Source organism: Schistocerca americana, chromosome 9, assembly GCF_021461395.2.
Source record: "Schistocerca americana isolate TAMUIC-IGC-003095 chromosome 9, iqSchAmer2.1, whole genome shotgun sequence".
NCBI classification, from domain to species: Eukaryota; Metazoa; Arthropoda; class Insecta; order Orthoptera; family Acrididae; genus Schistocerca; species Schistocerca americana.
Window position 1 is genome coordinate 80,330,948 of NC_060127.1, and position 18,725 is coordinate 80,349,672.

Consider the following 18,725-nt stretch of genomic DNA (forward strand, 5'->3'; position numbering starts at 1 on the left):
AAGAGTATTTCTCAAATTATACATCATGAACGAAACACAGATTATGTAGATGACTTATTATGGTGACAATGCAATCTCTGGTCACATTGGGCACTAAGACATCTGTGAGATTCCATTACTTCTTCAACAGTCAGCTGTGCTCCTATCAACAACAACAGTGGATACTCTCAAAACCTCAAATTTTCATTGAAAATTTACAAGACAACTGCATCAAAAATATTTAATAAAAGCACAAACTGATTTCCTCTAGTGCGTACATAATCTGTTAATAACGGCAGCATATTTTAGACAAGTTCCCTTTGTTCTTATCTACAGAGTCGACAGAAACAATGTGAAAAGCTTGCTAGGGTGTTGCAGGGCAGATTATACACAGAAAGTATTATTAAGAAAAAACTTTGATGCATTTCACAGTTTTCGAATTAATTACCGCTGAAGTTAGCCAATCAGGTGCAAATTCAACAGCCTGCCAGAGACTGTGTCGCCAAACATGTTCTCCGTTTAGTTTCGTAAAACTGAGCAGGTGAGCAACACAAAAATTGAACAAGGGACGATAATAAGTGCTGAAACTCACCCAAAAGCTGAGCAATCTCGTGTGCTATCATATACACAATGAGAACAACTGTGTCTGGCAGGCCACTTGAACTTATGCGCAATGGCCTGCTTGGCTAACTTCAATGTTAATTAACTCAGAAATGGTGAAACATATCTAACTTTTTCTTAACAATTATTTCTCAGCACAACCTACGCTGCAACACCCTTATCAGCTTTCCAGAGCATTTCAGACCACCCTGTATAGAATCACTTTCTATAAAATATTCAACCAATCAGAACGTGTTACGGTGACAAGGGTTAATATAATGACAACAACATTCAATTATTGACAAAATTATTTAATTGGATAGATAAAAAAATCTACTCACCAAGCGGTGACAGAACACACGCATAAAAGGCGGTTGTAATTGGCAAGCTTTCGGAGCCAGTGGCTCCTTCAGGCAGAAGGGTTGAAGAGGAAGGAAGAGGGTAGATTTTGGGAAAGTCACTCAGAACCACCAGGGGAGACTTACCATACCGTATGAGAAGGAAAGACTGATTGTTGGGGACTGCGTCGGATGAGATTTGAAAACTTGAGAGCTTAAAGGTGGAAGACAGGGAAATATGCAGACAGAGATTACTGCTTAAACATCATGCACAAGTCAATAAGAGTAAAAAGCTAAGTGCATTGTATGTAACAGAAGTGTTAGGGGGATGGTGCAAAATAGATGGGAAAGACAATGCAAGATGTATAAAACTGAAATGGAGTGAAGCAAAGAGTAGTTACAGTGAAGAAATGTTGAGACAGAAGAAATTAACATAAATTAAGGCCAGGTGAGTGGCGAGAACTGAGATCATGATGATGATAATGTTTGGTTTTTGGGGCGCTCAACTGCGCGGCTATCAGCCCCCGTACAAATTCCCAACCTTTGCTCAGTCAATCTCGCCATGTTCACAAAATGATGAGGACAACACAAACACTCAGTCATCCGAGGCAGGTGAAAATCCCTGACCCCGCTGGGAATCGAACCTGGTGCTCGGGAAGTGAGGACGCGACTGCGAGACCACGAGCTGCAGACAACTGAGATCATGAAACTTCCTGGCAGATTAAAACTGTATGCCAGACCAAGACTCGAACTCGGGACCTTCGCTTCTCGCAGGCAGGTGCTCTACCAACTGAGCTACCCAAGCACAACTCACGCCCCGTCCTCACAGCTTTACTTCCGCCAGTACTTCGCCTCCTACCTTCCAAACTTTACAGAAGCTCTCCTGCTAACCTTGCAGAACTAGCACTCCTGAAAGAAGGGATATTGCGGAGACATGGCTTGGCCACAGCCTGGAGAGTGAAATATCTCATTCTGAAACCGAGATCATGTTGTAGTACTAGTTCCCACCTGCGGAGTTCTGAGAAACTGGTGTCTGACGCAAGAATCCAGATGGCGTATGTGGTGAAAGAGACGCCAAAGTCACGAATATCATGTTGTAGAGCATACTCTGCGGGTTGCCAGTATGCACCCTCTGCCTACCCCCATTCATCCTAATTGATAATTTGGTGGTAGTCACGCTGATGTAGAAGGCCGAACAGTGTTTACACAACAGCTGGCATATGCCTTTTGTTAAGCAGGTGACTCACCCTTTGATAGTATATGTTTTGCCAGTTACAGGGTTGTTATAGGTGGTGATAGGAGGGTGCATAGGGCAACTCTTCCAGTGGGGACAGTCACAAGGGTAGGTGCCATAGGGTAGGGAGATGGGTGCAGAAGGAGTGTAAGATCTGACAAGAATACTGTGGAAATTGGGAGGGCAACAAAAAGCTATTTTAGGTGTGGTGGGCAAAATCTCAGACAGAATGGATCTCATTTCAGGTCATGATTTTAAGTGTTATGTTACATGTGTTCCCACAAAAGATTTTAAAAATTAATCATAAGCGTCCCATTCCTGTAGCAAGTGAATAACCAGGTCGCTCCCAAGCTCCATAATCCAAAGGCAATCAAGAATAAATTATTTTTAATTCTGACTTAACCAAATCGAATACGCGAATACATGGAGGTTCTTATGAAACTACAGATATTAAAATGAAACACACATGTTAAAGCCTATAAACAATAGCACAAGGTGTATGTGTCTTCATGTAACAGCACTACTGGTGTCATTTCTTTCAGTTGCCAATGGATACACAACAACTTGCAAAGGGATCCAGTAACAATGACAGTTTCTCTTTATAAGAACAGATGGAGGCTTCAATATGCTGTGAACAAGCTCATTCACAGATGAAGCAGAAGCAAAATTTTGTAAAAGAAAATACTAGAGTTCTTCTTAAAAGACCTATTCCAGCCTTCTCATTAATTGATTTAGGGAATTAATGTAGCACACAACTTCTTGCCACGTCAGATGTGTCCAAATGTAACACCAGTACTCTTACCTGGATCACACTCAATCACTTTGCGACTTAGCCTATGAAGGCAAAAAATCTACAGTTTTGGCTTTTGCCTTGGTTTAAGATGTGTATTTTTATACTGAGCCACTGGACCAAGTTTACTTCACTTTGTCCATCATGAAATTAACCATAACAATGGTGTTATCATTTCTGTTTTAACCCCGACATGGTCACACTATCTCATTACCTCTCGATTCTAACTTGTGGAGATACTTGTATATAATACACAAGGTTTTTATACAGGCTTCCTATGTTCATTTTTGTCGGTCCCGACATAAGTCCTATTCTCTCACTACAATGCTTGCTCATTGTTAATGATTTCGTGTTATAACATTTCCACCATTTTAAGTTTTGTTTGGCATTATCACGTCCTTTAAAAGTCATTTCCATACAGATTTCTCCAAAAAGTGCATCATATTCCTGCTCAAGGTCAGCCTTGGAAAAAAACAGAACACAGAGACTATAAACAAAGTTATTTATCACGTAACTTAGCTTAGCACGATATGCAAGTTTTTCACCATCGGCGTTTCTGGGTCACAGCCACCTGTATTACAGGTCTGCAGTGTTTGGAAGGGTGGGAAAGTATGCTGAGTCACTGCCTTAATGATAATCGTGATCTGACGATAGTGATTCCAGAAGTAACCTTCCTTCTGCTCATTGCTTTCATTTAATTTCATAGTCATTTATACAAATAAACAGCACATTTGAAGATAGCCAGCTCCATAATGGGCTTTCACAAACTGTTGTTACTTCCACGTGAAATCACTAATCCTTACTAGGTGAGCAGTCTTGAGTTTTACAAACTGATGTCAGATGTAAACATTCCTCCTCAGAATGCTTGGTAACATGACTACAATTTTGCCATGTTTCTCAACCAGGATATATCTGAACTGAGAGACCTGCTTGTTGCCGACAAGCTGTAGATTATGTGCCTATTGTTCTCTGTTTAAGGTTTTAACCAAAATTTGTGATACAAGTTTTATTCACTGTAATTTCACAATGATTAAATAATAAGCATCACATTAGAACACGAATACCTTTTTACTGTGGTTTCTCGAAAGCCTTTTGCTTCTGTGTTTTACTTACACCATTAGAGATGATTGGAAAAAAGAGGGGAAACCCATATGTGTGTTTTGTGCGTCAATGGACAGCCACCGCCTTTGTGACAGATGCTTTGTGTACTGTGGAGAGACAAGTAAAGCTAATTGATGTTACAAAGAAACAAAAACAATTAATTATTTCAGCCCTTTTGGCTACTTAAATAGGAAAAATTCAAATTGTTTTAATTTCATATTTTTAACAATACGAAGAGAATGACACTAAGTGTAATTTATTCACTTTCACGATCTCTCCTCTGCTTTCCTGTATTTTAGACATTCCTGCATTTTGCATTTTTTTTGTCTGCTGAAGAGTGTAAAAAGAGGTTTCACTGTATATACTTCATTTTTACAATGTTTTGTAACTGATAATCAATGTCTTGCATTTTTATAATCATTTTTGTACATGCTTGGATTAGTACAAACCAATTTTCAAAAGCCATTGTACTATTTTTCATTGCTGAAAGGCAATATTCTAACATGGAATTAGTAAACGTAAACGCCACTCACAGATTACACCTTAGGCTTGTTCTGCCAACAAGGCAGTGTGAGGAGTTATCCACTACTGTGAGATACGTGATAAGCATGTCGCCGATCTCTCCAGTAAATGAATCCTGTTGGTGCCGCTGCTTCTTTACTCAAGTTGTTCCTCATTCGGCCTCACCAGGCTGAGTGGATCTGTTCCATACATATCTACATCACAGAAGTCTAAAAAGATTTCAGGAACCAATCCTAGGTTCTTCCGCACCGAAGGCAGCAATACTTACCATTCTGCTACAGTGGCGATCCAACGTGGCATTAGCACAACCCTGAATTAATGAAATTGTTGCACTGAAAACAGAATCATACTGGAACACAAAAATATTAAGTTTGGTATTTGCTTGATGAGTCGGGAGATATCCCTTGCACACTAATAAGTTTTGTTGCAAACCTACAGGCCAGAATCCCCATTACAAGTCTCTAATAACTACTTTGTATACAGTATGTATCAAAAGGCCAGGAACAAGTACACTTATAGTGTTTCTCTCCCCCCCCCCCCCCCCCCCCCCAGATTTGGCATGTAGTTCCACATTGGTAGCTGGATGGTATCACAATTAGATGGCACTCCGGAGTTGATAAGGCATTCTGCGTTCCAGAATTTGACAAAACAAAGAGTGTAATGGATGTCCAATGAAAGTTTAGGACAAAGTACGGAAAAGTAGCACCAACTAAAAAAGCAATCTGCAGTTGGCATGCAAATTTTGTTGAAACTGTGTGTTAGTGTGACAAGAAGAGAAATGGTCTGTCAGGTGTGAATGCAAATAACTTTGAATGAATGAGGGAAGCTTTCACAAGGAGTCTAGCAAAATGTCTATACACAGCTTCACTTGAGTTGAAAATGTCAACAACAACTGTGTGACGAATTTAGTACAAAAAATTAAACATGAAACCATGCAGATTACAGTTAGTGCAAATGTTATATCCTAAAGACAAAGACCAGCGATACAACTTTTGCTGTCCATTGCAGGTCAAAAATGATGGTTTTGTGAATTCAATAATTTTTTCAGACAAGTCGACATTTCATACAAATTGGAAAGTAAATAGGCAGGGCTGCAGGATTTGGGGAACATAAAACCAACATAACATTCTTGAACACAAGCACTATTCTCCGAAGGTCAATGTTTTCTGAGCCATGCCTCACACGAAACTTTATGGACCTTTCTTCTTTAAAGAACAAATTGTTATTGGAGAGTCCATCCTTCAAATGCCGCAGAACTGTTTAATACCATTGTTCTGAACAGAATCGGAGAACTTTGTCCTTTAGTTAGATGATGCACCCCCACATTTTCACCATAATGTTAGGTCATATCTGAACACAGTATTACTGTTGGGTTGGTCACAATGGAACAACAATCCAATGTGTGCAAAAATGGCCTTCTAGGTCCCCAGATATTACCCCTTGTGATTCCTTTTTATGAAATGTTGTGTGGTGAGGGTCTCCTGGCAGCTAACACTGATAGCCTGGTGCAAGTCTTTTGAGGTGACGCCACTTTGGCAACTTGCGCGTCAATGAGGATGAAATGATGATGACGATGATGATGACGATGAAGGCAACACAAACAGCCAGTCCCTGAGTGGAGAAAATCTCCACTTTGGTCAGGAATCGAACCCGGGTCCCCCAGCGTGACACGCCGGCACGCTGTCCACTCAGCTACTGTGGCGAACTATTTCTTTCTATGGGGTTATGTAAAAGACCACGTACATGTCCCTACTCTTCCAGGTGATGATGTGGAATGAAAAAGGAGAACTGAACAAGCAACAACCACAATCTGTGAAGACATGTTGGCCGGTGTGCAGCATGAATTTGATTATCGCATCAGTGTTTGTAGGGTCACACATGGTTCCCACATAGTGTATGTCAAGTGAATGTTGTTGGGGGAAAACAAAGTACAAGTTTACTCTTTAAAGTTATGTGTATTGTTCCTTTGTAATGCTACTCATTCGGCTACAATAAAGTTTTTAAAGTGTTTCCAGATTTTTGAAACACACTGTACAACTACAGCAAGTTCCCGGTTACCCAGGTCCTGATTATCCAAGCTGCGGATTATCCCTGCACATTTTGGCAATATTTGAAAAATAAATAAATAGATAATGAAGTGCGAACTTCTGTTATAATTAGAATTAATGTTTTTGTTTCCATGAAAAAGCAACAGGTCCTGATGGAATCCACGAAGAAGACTGGAAGTGCTTCGGGTGAAGAAGGGTTTGATTAGCTTTGAGACTTGATGCAACAAATTTATCAGGAAGAATGAGTTCCCTATGAATGGAGAGACTACAGTATTCCCATATTCAAGGAGAAGGATGACATTCAGGAACACTGTAATTACAGAGGAATGAAACTATTGAATATACTAAGTACATCTGGGAGGAGATAAGATAAAGATGGCTTCGACAAGAAGCAGCACCGGTGGTCCAACAGTCCGGATTTGTGCTGGGGAAAGGAACAACTGATACAAGTACACACTTCGGCAACCAAGAAGAAGGAATTATATGTCATTTCTATAGAACTAGAAAAGGCTTACGATAAGTGTTGCAGCAAGAGATCTGGAATTTAATGGAAGAGAGGGAAGTGTTTGTCTTATCAATGACACACACAGGTTTACTATACATGGTTGAAGCGATTTTATATATTCCAAGTGCTCCATATGTGTCCCCTACTGATTCAGCAGATATCAAATCAATAATCAAGTTCTTCCCATATTCAGCACAGTATGTCCCTATCGATCTGTCCAAATCCACTGTTGATGCGAGTTCACAGTTCTGGTAGGTTTGTTGGTAGAGGAGTCATAAACTCTTGAATCTTTCACATAATCCCACACAAAAAATTGCTTGCGGTTATGTCAGGAACAGATAGCATAAAATACACATCTCAGGGACTGCCATTTTGTCCAATTGCTCACTGCTGCACTCTCATGGCAGAAATCTAAAATCTGGCTGTAACAATACAAAACTGCGTTTTTTCATAACAATGTTGAGTTTTGTGACCGTACATTAATTAATGTAGCTACAGTGAATTTTTAAAATCACTTCAATAATTTATAATAATCTCGTATAATGGTACAAGAATCCAGGTAAGAAGAAATGTATGGCTGACAGACTGGATACCAGCTAAAGTTGGGTTGCATCCTGCATCTGCTTGGCACCCATAGGTAGATTTCCAATCTGGTCATCATCATCACACTATTAGACTGTATTAGAGAGCAATTTCACGAGTGTACAAAGAGACGGTACAGTGTTATGTAGCATCAACAAGGATCCATTGGAAATGAAATTGGAAAGTAGGAGAAAAGCTGTGAAAGACAGAGGACTGAAAACCCATAGGGAGAAAACTGAGTGCTTAGGAGGAAAAAGGGAAGAAACAATCTAGATGGAGTGACAAAACTTGTGGAAAAGTAACAGCTTTAATCACTTAGACTCATCACTCATCACTGTCTAGTGACAGTCATAGTGTGTAGAGTGTACACAGTTTGGACGGACTGCATAAGATTGTCAGGTGCACTGTGTGATAGAACAATAAATTAGGAGATTAAAGGAATGGTGTTTACGTCAATACTGAGATCCACAATGCTGTATGGAGCAGATACATTATGACACATTGACCAAGTAAAACACATTGTAAGGCAATGGATGTGGATGAAAAGAGAATGTTAGGAAAAATTTATGGCACCTCCAGAGCTAATACCATCAGAAAGTAAAGAATAAGTGCTAGCATTAAAGTGACAGAGATATCAAAGAAACATCAAGAGAGAAGTCTGCAATGGTATGGACATGTCACAAGAAAGGATGACACCTATGCTGGCATGAGAGTGGCAAAAATGGCAGTGGAAATGACATGGGAAGAGGAAGGCCACAAAGAAGGGGAAACATAAAAAAAGATGAGGCTTAGGAAAATGGAGACTTTCCAAGAAAGTCAACCCCCATCTGAGTGAGAAAAGACAAAGGAAAAAAGGAACACACTGTTCTGCCTGAATCTCATTTTTAGAACACACACTGGGGGTGGAGCAACATAAACCATTGATCCGTTGTTAGAGTATGGACGACACACCATTTTCCAACAGTGAACTGAAAGCAAGTGGTGCCAAATACAGTTTGTTTTCAGTGCAACTTTGTAAATAAGTTGTCATTTTCAAGAGAGTGATGTGTTAAATAATGCAGTAGGCTTTCTAATGACACATTACACATTTGAAAATACAATAAGCCAATAGTTTTGGTAAAAATTTGTATTGTGAATTATACTTGTTTTCGGTTATCGTAGTAGTCCCAAGTCAACCATTAACCTGGATCACTGGGATATTGTTGAATGATGTTGGAAAGTCATTGAGGCACCTCATTCTCTGATAGTTTACCATATATTTACAGAAGATGGGACATACCTCTGCCATGCACCCCATGGTGGTTTGCAGAGTATAAATGTGGATGTGGATGTAGATGTAGAAGACGAAGTGAAGAAATCCTGCTATCTAGAAAGCAAAACAGCACGTTAAGGATGACAAATGAGGGTATAAAAGGCAGACTAGCACAGGCAAAGAAGGCATTCCTGGCCACAAGAAGTCTATTATGTAGTACCAACAAACATCAGCTTTAATTTGAAGAACAAATTTCTGAGACTGTACATCTTGAGCATAGCATTGTATGGAAGTGACACATTGACTGATGGGAAAATTAGAAAAGAAGAGAATAGAAGTGTTTCAGATGTGGTGATACAGCAAAATGTTGAGAATTATATGGACTGACAAGAAAAGAAATGAGGTGGTTCTCCAAGAATCAGTGAGGAAAAAGCATGTGGAGGTACTGACAACATCAGGTGACACTTCCATGGTACAAGAGGGAGCTGTAGAGGATAAACTGAAGACAAGGGGTACGGTGTTTCTCCGAGTTCCTCGATAACAGAACGCAGCATGTCATTCTCAATGGAGAGAAGTCTTCCGAAGTAAGAGTGATTTCAGGTGTGCCGCAGGGGAGTGTCTTAGGACTATTGCTATCCACAACATTCACAAATGTCCTTGTCGATAAGATCGGAAGTTCACTGAGGCTTTTTGCGGATGATGCTGTGGTATATCGAGAGGTTGTAACAATGGAAAATTGTACTGAAATGCAGGAGGATCTGCAGCGAATTGACGCATGGTGCAGGGAATGGCAATTGAATCTCAATGTAGACAACTGCAATGCGCTGCGAACACATAAAAAGAAAGATCCCTTATCATTTAGCTACAGCAACTGGAAGCAGTTAATTCCATAAATTATATGGGAGTATGCATTAAGAGTGATTTAAAATGGAATTATCATATAAAGTTGATCGTCGGTAAAGCAGATGCCAGACTGAGATTCACTGGAAGAATCCTAAGGAAATGCAATCCGAAAACGAAGGAAGTAGGTTACAGTACACTTGTTTGCCCACTGCTTGAATATTGCTCACCAGTGTGGAATCCGTACCAGATAGGGTTGATAGAAGAGAGAGAGAAGATCCAACAGAGAGCAGCGCACTTCGTTACAGGATCATTTAGTAATCGTGAAAGCGTTACGGAGACGACAGATAAACTCCAGTGGAAGACTCTGCAAGAGAGACGCTCAGTAGCTCATTACGGGCTTTTGTTGAAGTTTCGAGAACATACCTTCACCGAGGAGTCAAGCAGTATATTGCTCCCTCCTACGTGTATCTCGCGAAGAGACCATGAGGATAAAATCAGAGAGATTAGAACCCACACAGAGGCATACCGACCATCCTTCTTTCCACGAACAATACGAGACTGGAATGGAAGGGAGAACCGATAGAGGTACTCAAGGTACCTTCTGCCACACACCGTCAGGTGGCTTGTGGAGTACGGATGAAGATGTAGATGTAGAAATGAAAACAATGGAACAGGAGAGAAATTCTTGGTGGGCTGTATCAAATACCCGTCACAAGACTGAAGACCAAAAAATGTCTCAGCTTTTTATACAATTATACCTAAATTATAAAAATATTTAGCGTATTGAAAAAACATTAACACAAACCTTTTGTAAGTGCTGACCTCCATATTTTTGTGCGATTTTGTTGCTGCCAACAAGCGCTGACTTAAACAAGAAGGTTTGAAGTCGTCGTCATCTTCTTCAATTTTGTCGTCGTCATCATCTTCTTCTTCACTGAGTGCCAAGGCTGTGGCGGGCTTAGAACTTTTTGACGACTGACCTATCTTGAAAGATATTGGTCCCAGCTTAGGTGGTGGAGGAGGAGCGACTGGCAGATCGTCGTCGATGGAAGTCTGGACAACAGTCGAATACTGTGACACTGACGACCCCTTGGTTATGTTCGTGTTGTATGTTATTACCGATGTCGTGTAGCTTCCCGGAGCATTCCTCAAAACTTGTGTAACACAGACATTCTGACTGCTCGTTAATTTGTCTTCTGGCTGTTTTGTTCTGGCATATGGATCATTCTGGTATTTATGTGATCTGTCATCAGAGCCAGATGATCTCGCTACATTCCGTGACCGTTCTGAAGCTTTGTTGTATCTGGCAAGTTGTAATTTCTTTGCTCGTGTGCCAGGGAGATCTTCATCCAAATGCTCTAATTTTACTATGCGATTTTCCTCAGACTGTTTGCTACCCTTATACTTGTGATCACCAGCATAATCTTCTTTTGTATCCCGGCCTCTCAGTGCTATTTGTCTTTTCGGTGGTGTTTCTTCACAAGGGACTGTTAATAATGGTAGGCCCATTTTTGCCCGGCGCTCATTTAATTCCTCCAGTGTGCGCCTTATACCACTCACAGGTAGTTTTACTAATGGCCGGCCTTCTTTGGCCCTGCGTTCATTTATCTGCTGTAATTTGAGCAGTTCTTTTTCCGCCTCTTCAAGTCGTCTTTTCCTGGGGTCCTCCCTACTTGTCCTTTCCGTATACCACTTTTCCTTTGCTGTTGTAGATTCCCTATCCCTAAGGCGTTTGTCCCTTTCTCTCTCCCTCTCCCTCTCTTTTTCTCTTTCTCTTTCCTTCTCACTCTCCTTGCTGTGTTCTCTTCCTCTGTGTCTTCTTTCCTCTTTCTCTTCGTTCCTACCCAATCTGTCCACTTCCCTGCTAGCCCTCGAGGAGCTAGTCTGTTGTTCCATACTGCCTCTCCTCTCCTCCTCCTCCTCATCGTCGTCATACCACGTATCCACGACCTCTAGACCCTTCAATATAGACTCGTCAAAACCGTCTGATTCGTCATCCTCACCATTTCCTCTGAATGGGGTTTCAGCCATTGTTACAACTTTGTCACCACTTTATTAGAAGTACCTGAAAAACAAATTGAGTACACGTTACTTTTGACAGTTAGTAAGAAAACAGAGTTTAATGCCAGTTCATATATAAAACAAATTATGAACTATTATGAGTGCAGGAAGTTTCACCCTCTCTCAATGTTATGTTTTTAGAGCAAACTACGAAGAATAATGTCACAATGAGGATCTGATAAAAGAAAAAGACTAATGTACTGAATTGATCTCAAAGTTCGCCAAACATTAAACACCAGGCTTTACTCCCAATGACTGCACATATTACTATACAATTCAGCAGCACTTTCAATTTATGCTTTCATCCATCCATCGCATTTTGTAGATCCCATTACAGAATGTGGATCTTTAATGCTATGAAACAACCAAAAGTGCAAATTAATATAGAGACTGGGATCTCAGTACTGACCAAGTATGTTTAATTATGATTAAACTGTTATATTCTTCAACCAAAAGGGCACAGCTTTTATCACAATGACTGCATACATCACTAATTAATACTGTAACTACCACTATTTCAACACAACTACGGTAACAAATCTTCCACTGACAAGGGGACTTCACAGACTGGACATCTGACTTACTTTATATGTATGCAATTTGAAGGTTATTGCCTACAAATAATAATAATAAAAAGCTTGACAAAACTACCCTCAATGACCAGAAAATTTTGGAGTGCTATTAAGTGCAAAACATTTCCACCTTATTAATATAGTCGGCAGTAACACAGTGCATAGCACTGTAGTCTTATAATCACAGAGTTGCTGGTTCGATTCTCACCAACAGTATTCTTTTTTTTATTTAAATTTTAAACATTTTTATCAAACATAAATTTTAGTTATGAAATACTGAGTCATAATTTTTTTAAATTTAATTTGATAATCACACGAAAGCAATTAAAATTTGGTACAAACATGCAAAATTTCTTATTTTTTAATGAAAAACGTATATCTAACAACAATTCTGTTTAATTTATACGAACAGAAAAGTATTTTACTCTCTATCTGATGTTTCGCACTGTTGTACCAAATTGTAGCTTACCGTCAACTCTGATTTTATTATGGTGTCAGCAAATAAGAATAAAAAGTTAATGTAATGATTCAAAATATGATAATTAACATTTCCATTTGATAATAGATTCTTTTCAATATAAGCAATTTTAAAAATCTACTGGCAAGAATTGATTCAATGACTTTTCAATTACAAGACTAATATGCTTCAGACTGGGCTACTGCCATCTCTGTTAACAAGTTCAAATTATGATCTACAGGAAGAGCAATTCCCCTGACACCTTAGCAAATCAGGTAGTACCAGATTATTGCAAGGAGCTACACTGTCAAAATATTGTGCCAAGGAGACAACACAGCAACAAACTGCGAGAGAATTATTCATCCCCAACAATTACAATTTCCTTGAGACAAGTATGTATTGTTTATATAGGTATCGGTCTGTGCTGGTGAAAGTATCAGCAGTAATATTTACTTTGCAGATAAATGCTCATATTGATGTGGGCATCCATAGTTATATCTGTGGATATCAGCAATAACAATTATTTTATGGTAACAAGCTACAGGATAGTGTCAATATTACAATTATGATCTATCTGGATGACACATGATCAGTAATAATAATAAATATTACTGTTCTGGGTCACTATTACTACCCATTCAAGATGGAGTACCACATATCGACTGAAAGGTACAGTGTCCCACAGACAATACACTTGTCGTCGATATCTGCAAGGGTTAAACATGGTGCCCTGCCTTTCTTCCTGTTTTTCTACACAATTACTATTACATGTACATCTTATTTTTGTTGTAGCAGCAGTACCCATATGTCTGAGTCACTACTGTTCCATATGAATTAAAAGCCATCACTTACACAATTATCAAAAGCTCTACTGCTACGAAGCTTCTAACTCCAGCTTGTTCTTCACAAATAACAATTAACATAAGCTCTCTCGACATTTCTCTTAAATGCACTTACAAGTTCACATTCCAACACTTTTTTCATTTGTAAGTGAAGCACATTAACACAGTTTAATATTATGGTGAATTAACATCCAACTAATAAAAGAAATACATCACAAACATTTGATAGTATGTCACAAGTCACAACTTTTACCACAACTTCATTTTACTTACCAGCGTTGCGAGAATTTTCCACAAAAAGATCCACAAAAACATTTTAGTAACAATGATAGATAATAATAACTTACAAAACATATGAGGAAAATGTCAGGGCGCGTTGTGTTAAAATAGATTAGACTGAGCCCTAGATTCTTACTAAATAGAATTTAAATTACGAGATCCAGATGAAAATTCATGCCATGCAGTAGTTTAGTGGCAAAGATCCAGCATACTGAATGCTTTTCTGTGATTTACAAAATCTTAATAACTGCAAAATACTGATCAAAACTTGTGAATGCGGATAAAGCACTTTGGATGTGGTGTGGTTAGATTTCATTTACCCACATTGGCATGTAAGTAACAACTTATCTTACTGGAGGTGTTGGCCAGTAAATTGCCAAGTAAATAAAAAAATTAGAAAATGGTAGTTCAACTTTCAGACTTTTCCTTCCTTTGAGCAGGTACACATGCAGCTGCAGTGTCCTGGCACCAGTCTGAAGTGTAGGGGTAGTTGGAGGCAGTGGCTCTACAAACAAAGTGGTAAGTGATGGGAAGGAAGAGGCAAGAGCAAAGAGAGAAATAAATGGGGAAAGGGGGGGAAGATGGGGGGGGGGGGGGGAAGGAGCTTGTTATCAGAGAAAGTTAGCTCCAGTTTAGCCAGGGACAGTGCCATATTATAAGGAGCAGTATAAAAGTGCAGGTGCAATGGGCAATACAGAATGGAAGGACCTTATCAACTGGTCTTCTTGGATTTCCTTTATACTTTAAAGATTTGAAAGTCAGTGCCCAGACACCAATTTCCTAAAGCGGTATGACATAATTCTAAAACCCCTAAAAAATCATGCTAGGAAAGCAGGTTTCCAATGCTGTTACCAACAAAACATTTTAAGCTTATCAGCATAGCAGCCGACAGCTGAGTGTATAGCATGGAAGTCTACTAATCATAATTTCATTGGTAGCACCTTTTTTAACTTTTATTTAAATTGCATATTTATTAAATGGTAAGTTAGCTAACAAACACCGAATCTTTTTGATAAAAATATCACCTTTGTTTTTTAATTACTAATCATAAGGAAATAAATGAAAATTAGATAGAAATGCAAAATAATTCATTGTGCAATAAAAAGTCGTATGAACATCAATAATATTCCCGAATGAGATTTTCACTCTGCAGCAGACTGTGCGCTGATATGAAACTTCCTGGCAGATTAAAACTGTGTGCCGGACCGAGACTCGAACCCCAGACCTTTGCCTTTCGCGGGCAAGTACTCTACCAACTGAGCTACCCAAGCACGACTCACGCCCCGTCCTCACATCTTTACTTCTGCCAGTACCTAGTCTCCTACCTTCCAAACTTAACAGAAGCTCTCCTGGTTCGCAGGAGAGCTTCTGTTAAGTTTGGAAGGTAGGAGACGAGGTACTGGCAGAAGTAAAGCTGTGAGGACGGGGCGTGAGGCGTGCTTGGGTAGCTCAGTTCGTAGAACACTTGCCCGCGAAAGGCAAAGGTCCCGAGTTCGAGTCTCGGTCCGGCACACAGTTTTAAGCTGCCAGGACGTTTCATCAATAATAATGTTCAATATTTAGAAATAAAGTATATTTTTTGCAGTCAATATTTAGTATTTTTGTATAAATTTCAATTTAATGTATTCACTAGCATTTTCATGTGATTAGTACTTAAAAACAGGAAGTTGCTATTTTTATTAAAAAATTATGTACCAATATTTGTTAACATATCATTTTGTTAATAAACATGCAATTTAGATAGACATAAAAAATTAAGTTGTTACCAATGAGATTCGTACTGACGACTTTTCAAGTACTAGAATTGTACACTACACATTCAGCTACTAGCAACTATGATAGTTAGGTTCAAAATGCTTTCTGGGTGATTACTCGAACTTGGGGCAAAAAAAGACAGAGAATTCCAGGTATAAGGAAGAAGACAATGTCATAAGAAGCTCTTGAGAAATTACGGGTGAGGGGGTCATGGTACTGAGCATCTCACAGTAATGACTTTCCTTTCCTCTTCACTGTATTTTAACCACAGTTTTTAAACATCAATAATTATATGGACTAATATTAAAATAAACCACACTTTGAAATATTAAGTATTTTAAAAATTGTGATTTATAAAGCTCAATCAAGTTAAATTCCAGTGTTCAGTTAAAAACACAGAATTCTCCGAGATTTCCCTTATTTTTCCAGATAAATTGTAATTCCCTGAGAATTCCAAGATGATCCAGAAGAATCACAACCCTGGCTTTGTGATCAACAGCTGTCAGAAATAATAATTTTCAAAGACGATTTTCCCGACTCCTTTAAGAATTGCGTCATAGTGCTTTAGAAAACTGATGTCTGGGCACTGACCTTCAAATGCTATAAGCATGAAAAAAGTTTAAGAGGGTCTATCTGTCACAGCTCCTTGTTACTTAGTTAACGGTTACATAGATCATTTAGGAACATTTCATGGAGGCAATGCGGAATTAGTAGTTTACAGGCTATATATATTCAATTTGAAACTTCCTGGCAGATTAAAACCCTATGTCGGAAACCTGGAAACCTTGCATTTTACAGGCAACTACTCTGTATCTGCTACCCACAAAGGAATCAATTCCCTTCAGTGGCTTAATTCAGCCAGAACCTCATCTCCTCCTTCCCAAACTTCACGCAAGTTCTCCTGCATACCTTATGAGACTAGCAATCCTGGAAGAAAAGATATTGTAGAGAAATGGCTTAGCCAAAGCCTAAAGGGAATTTTTCGTAGCGGATCTTCGCTCTGCAGTGGAGTGCATGCCAAGTTGAAACTGTGTGCCAGACCATGACTCTAGCACAGAACCTTTGCATATCCCAGGCAATGGCTTCACCAACTAAGTGGGTGAATCGTGCCTAAACAGCTCAGTAGGTAGAGCAATCACCTACAATAGTCAAAGACCCCAGATTCCAGTTCTGGTCCGGAACACAGTTTTAACCTGCCAAGAAGTTTTAACTCAGCACACACACTGCTGCAGAGTGAAAATTCATCCTGGTATATACAGTTAGTCTTGAGCACAGCTATGTACCGACTACTTAAAGGTTACTAAGTAGCACACTAGACTAAAATTTAATTAAAAAAAAAAAGATAGGTGATTTGTCAAAAAGATGTAAACAGAGAACAAGGTGGTCACAATTTTTTTTTTTTTTCCTACCTACATGTTAAGTTTCTGGGAAAGGCTAATTTTACATTTTCTCAATAAATAGCAGAAAATCATTGTTCTAGCTGTGAACTCCAGTCACGGTCAGGAGACCGAGATCAAGATGGCAAATGTATGTTTGGGCCTTGAAATGTGGAAGTAGGTTATGGAACGGTATTGGAAACTGAGAATGTTGCTATGATTCAGAGATAGTGGAGAGATGGCATGGGGCTGATCAACCAAATGAGGGTAACAATTACACCTTTACGATACCAATTCAAGGTATGTGTAACAGTGTGTGATAGGCAAAAATGCCAATTAGGGTGACATTGCATGTCTACCAGTCATGACTGCTCAAATGTGGTGTTTGATGTGTTTTAATGTTCCCCACAAAACTCTTCCAGGTATGGTCACACAGTGAGGCGCAAGTGCTAGTAGTGTGTGATGCACTCTGAAATGAGGAAGCAAGTTGCTTTCATTCATTTTGACACTAGTGCACTATGTGATGACAACTTACACCAAAGGGTACAGCTCTGTAAACTATTTTTAGTGGTGGTTACATGTGAACTAGGATTTATGGGCACTATAGTTTGGATGGGAGTACAACTCAAATTTAATGGACCTGTCAATCAGCTACTGAGCTGAAGTAAAGCCCCGCATTATTGTTGAAAAAGCTACAAATTTGCCTGGAGTGAACAAATGGTGCAGTTTCTCTACTATAGGTCTCTTTGAGCTTTTCCATCTTGAAGTTGCCTGAACTTGAGGAAGTACCTGACATGTAAGCCGATTACATTTTCTATTGTATTCTTGCCATGTATGGCACTGACAGATTTTATTACTATACTTCAAATAAAATAACTTTGTGGCTGACATGTCTGTAGAGGGGAGTGCGGTTGCCAGCTCATACATAACATGCAGAAACAATCTATCTCGTGTCTTCACCTAGCCCACTCCCACCTCATCCACCCTGCGTTGCCTGGGAAGGCTGCCGCTTGTGCCTGCTGAACATGCAACACAATGAACACATGGAGCTAAAGGAACAGCTACAACTGGCTAATGCCCTACCTCCACCATGCCAACTCATTGCAGCATCAATTACAAAGTTATCTCAATTGAAGTGAAATGAGAAAGTACTCGTCCACACTATCGCAGCTATGTGTGGGCACACACTGACCAAACTGTACCTGGTCAGTGACAGGACACTTGGGACCCACAGAGTTTCCTTAACGCTCTCCAGCCTCATACCACTCCATTTTGTTCTTATGGGACACAGTAAGTGGGAACGAGTGCTGTTACAACAGTACACGTTCCCTCTTACTGCGTCCCAGGTAAGCTGGATAGACTTTGGGATGAGAGTCAAGCAGGGAATTACCAATGGACACTATTGTGTGAGCTACAGAATCTGTGACAACTCATACTCAGAAATGTGTTGGTGCAGAAGGTCAATAATTTTAAAGTATCCTTTAACAATCATTTAGCACAATAAATTTAACAAGAAAGTACACTTGTAGTTACGAAAATAAATGCTGTAAGAATGTTCAAAATGTGTAGACACTTTTTGATGCACCTGG

General features: G+C 39.4%; 1 protein-coding gene across 3 annotated transcripts in view; it reads right to left on the bottom strand.

Annotated features, from left to right (window-relative positions):
- Nucleotides 1–18,725, bottom strand: part of LOC124550613 — a 176,391-nt gene that overhangs the window by 135,687 nt on the left and 21,979 nt on the right. For all 3 annotated transcript variants that reach the window (XM_047125334.1, XM_047125332.1, XM_047125333.1), the window contains exon 2: nt 10,600–11,859. In XM_047125334.1, coding sequence (XP_046981290.1) covers nt 10,600–11,825 — 1,226 coding nt within the window. In that variant the 5' untranslated portion in view covers nt 11,826–11,859. The remainder of the gene's footprint in view (nt 1–10,599; nt 11,860–18,725) is intronic.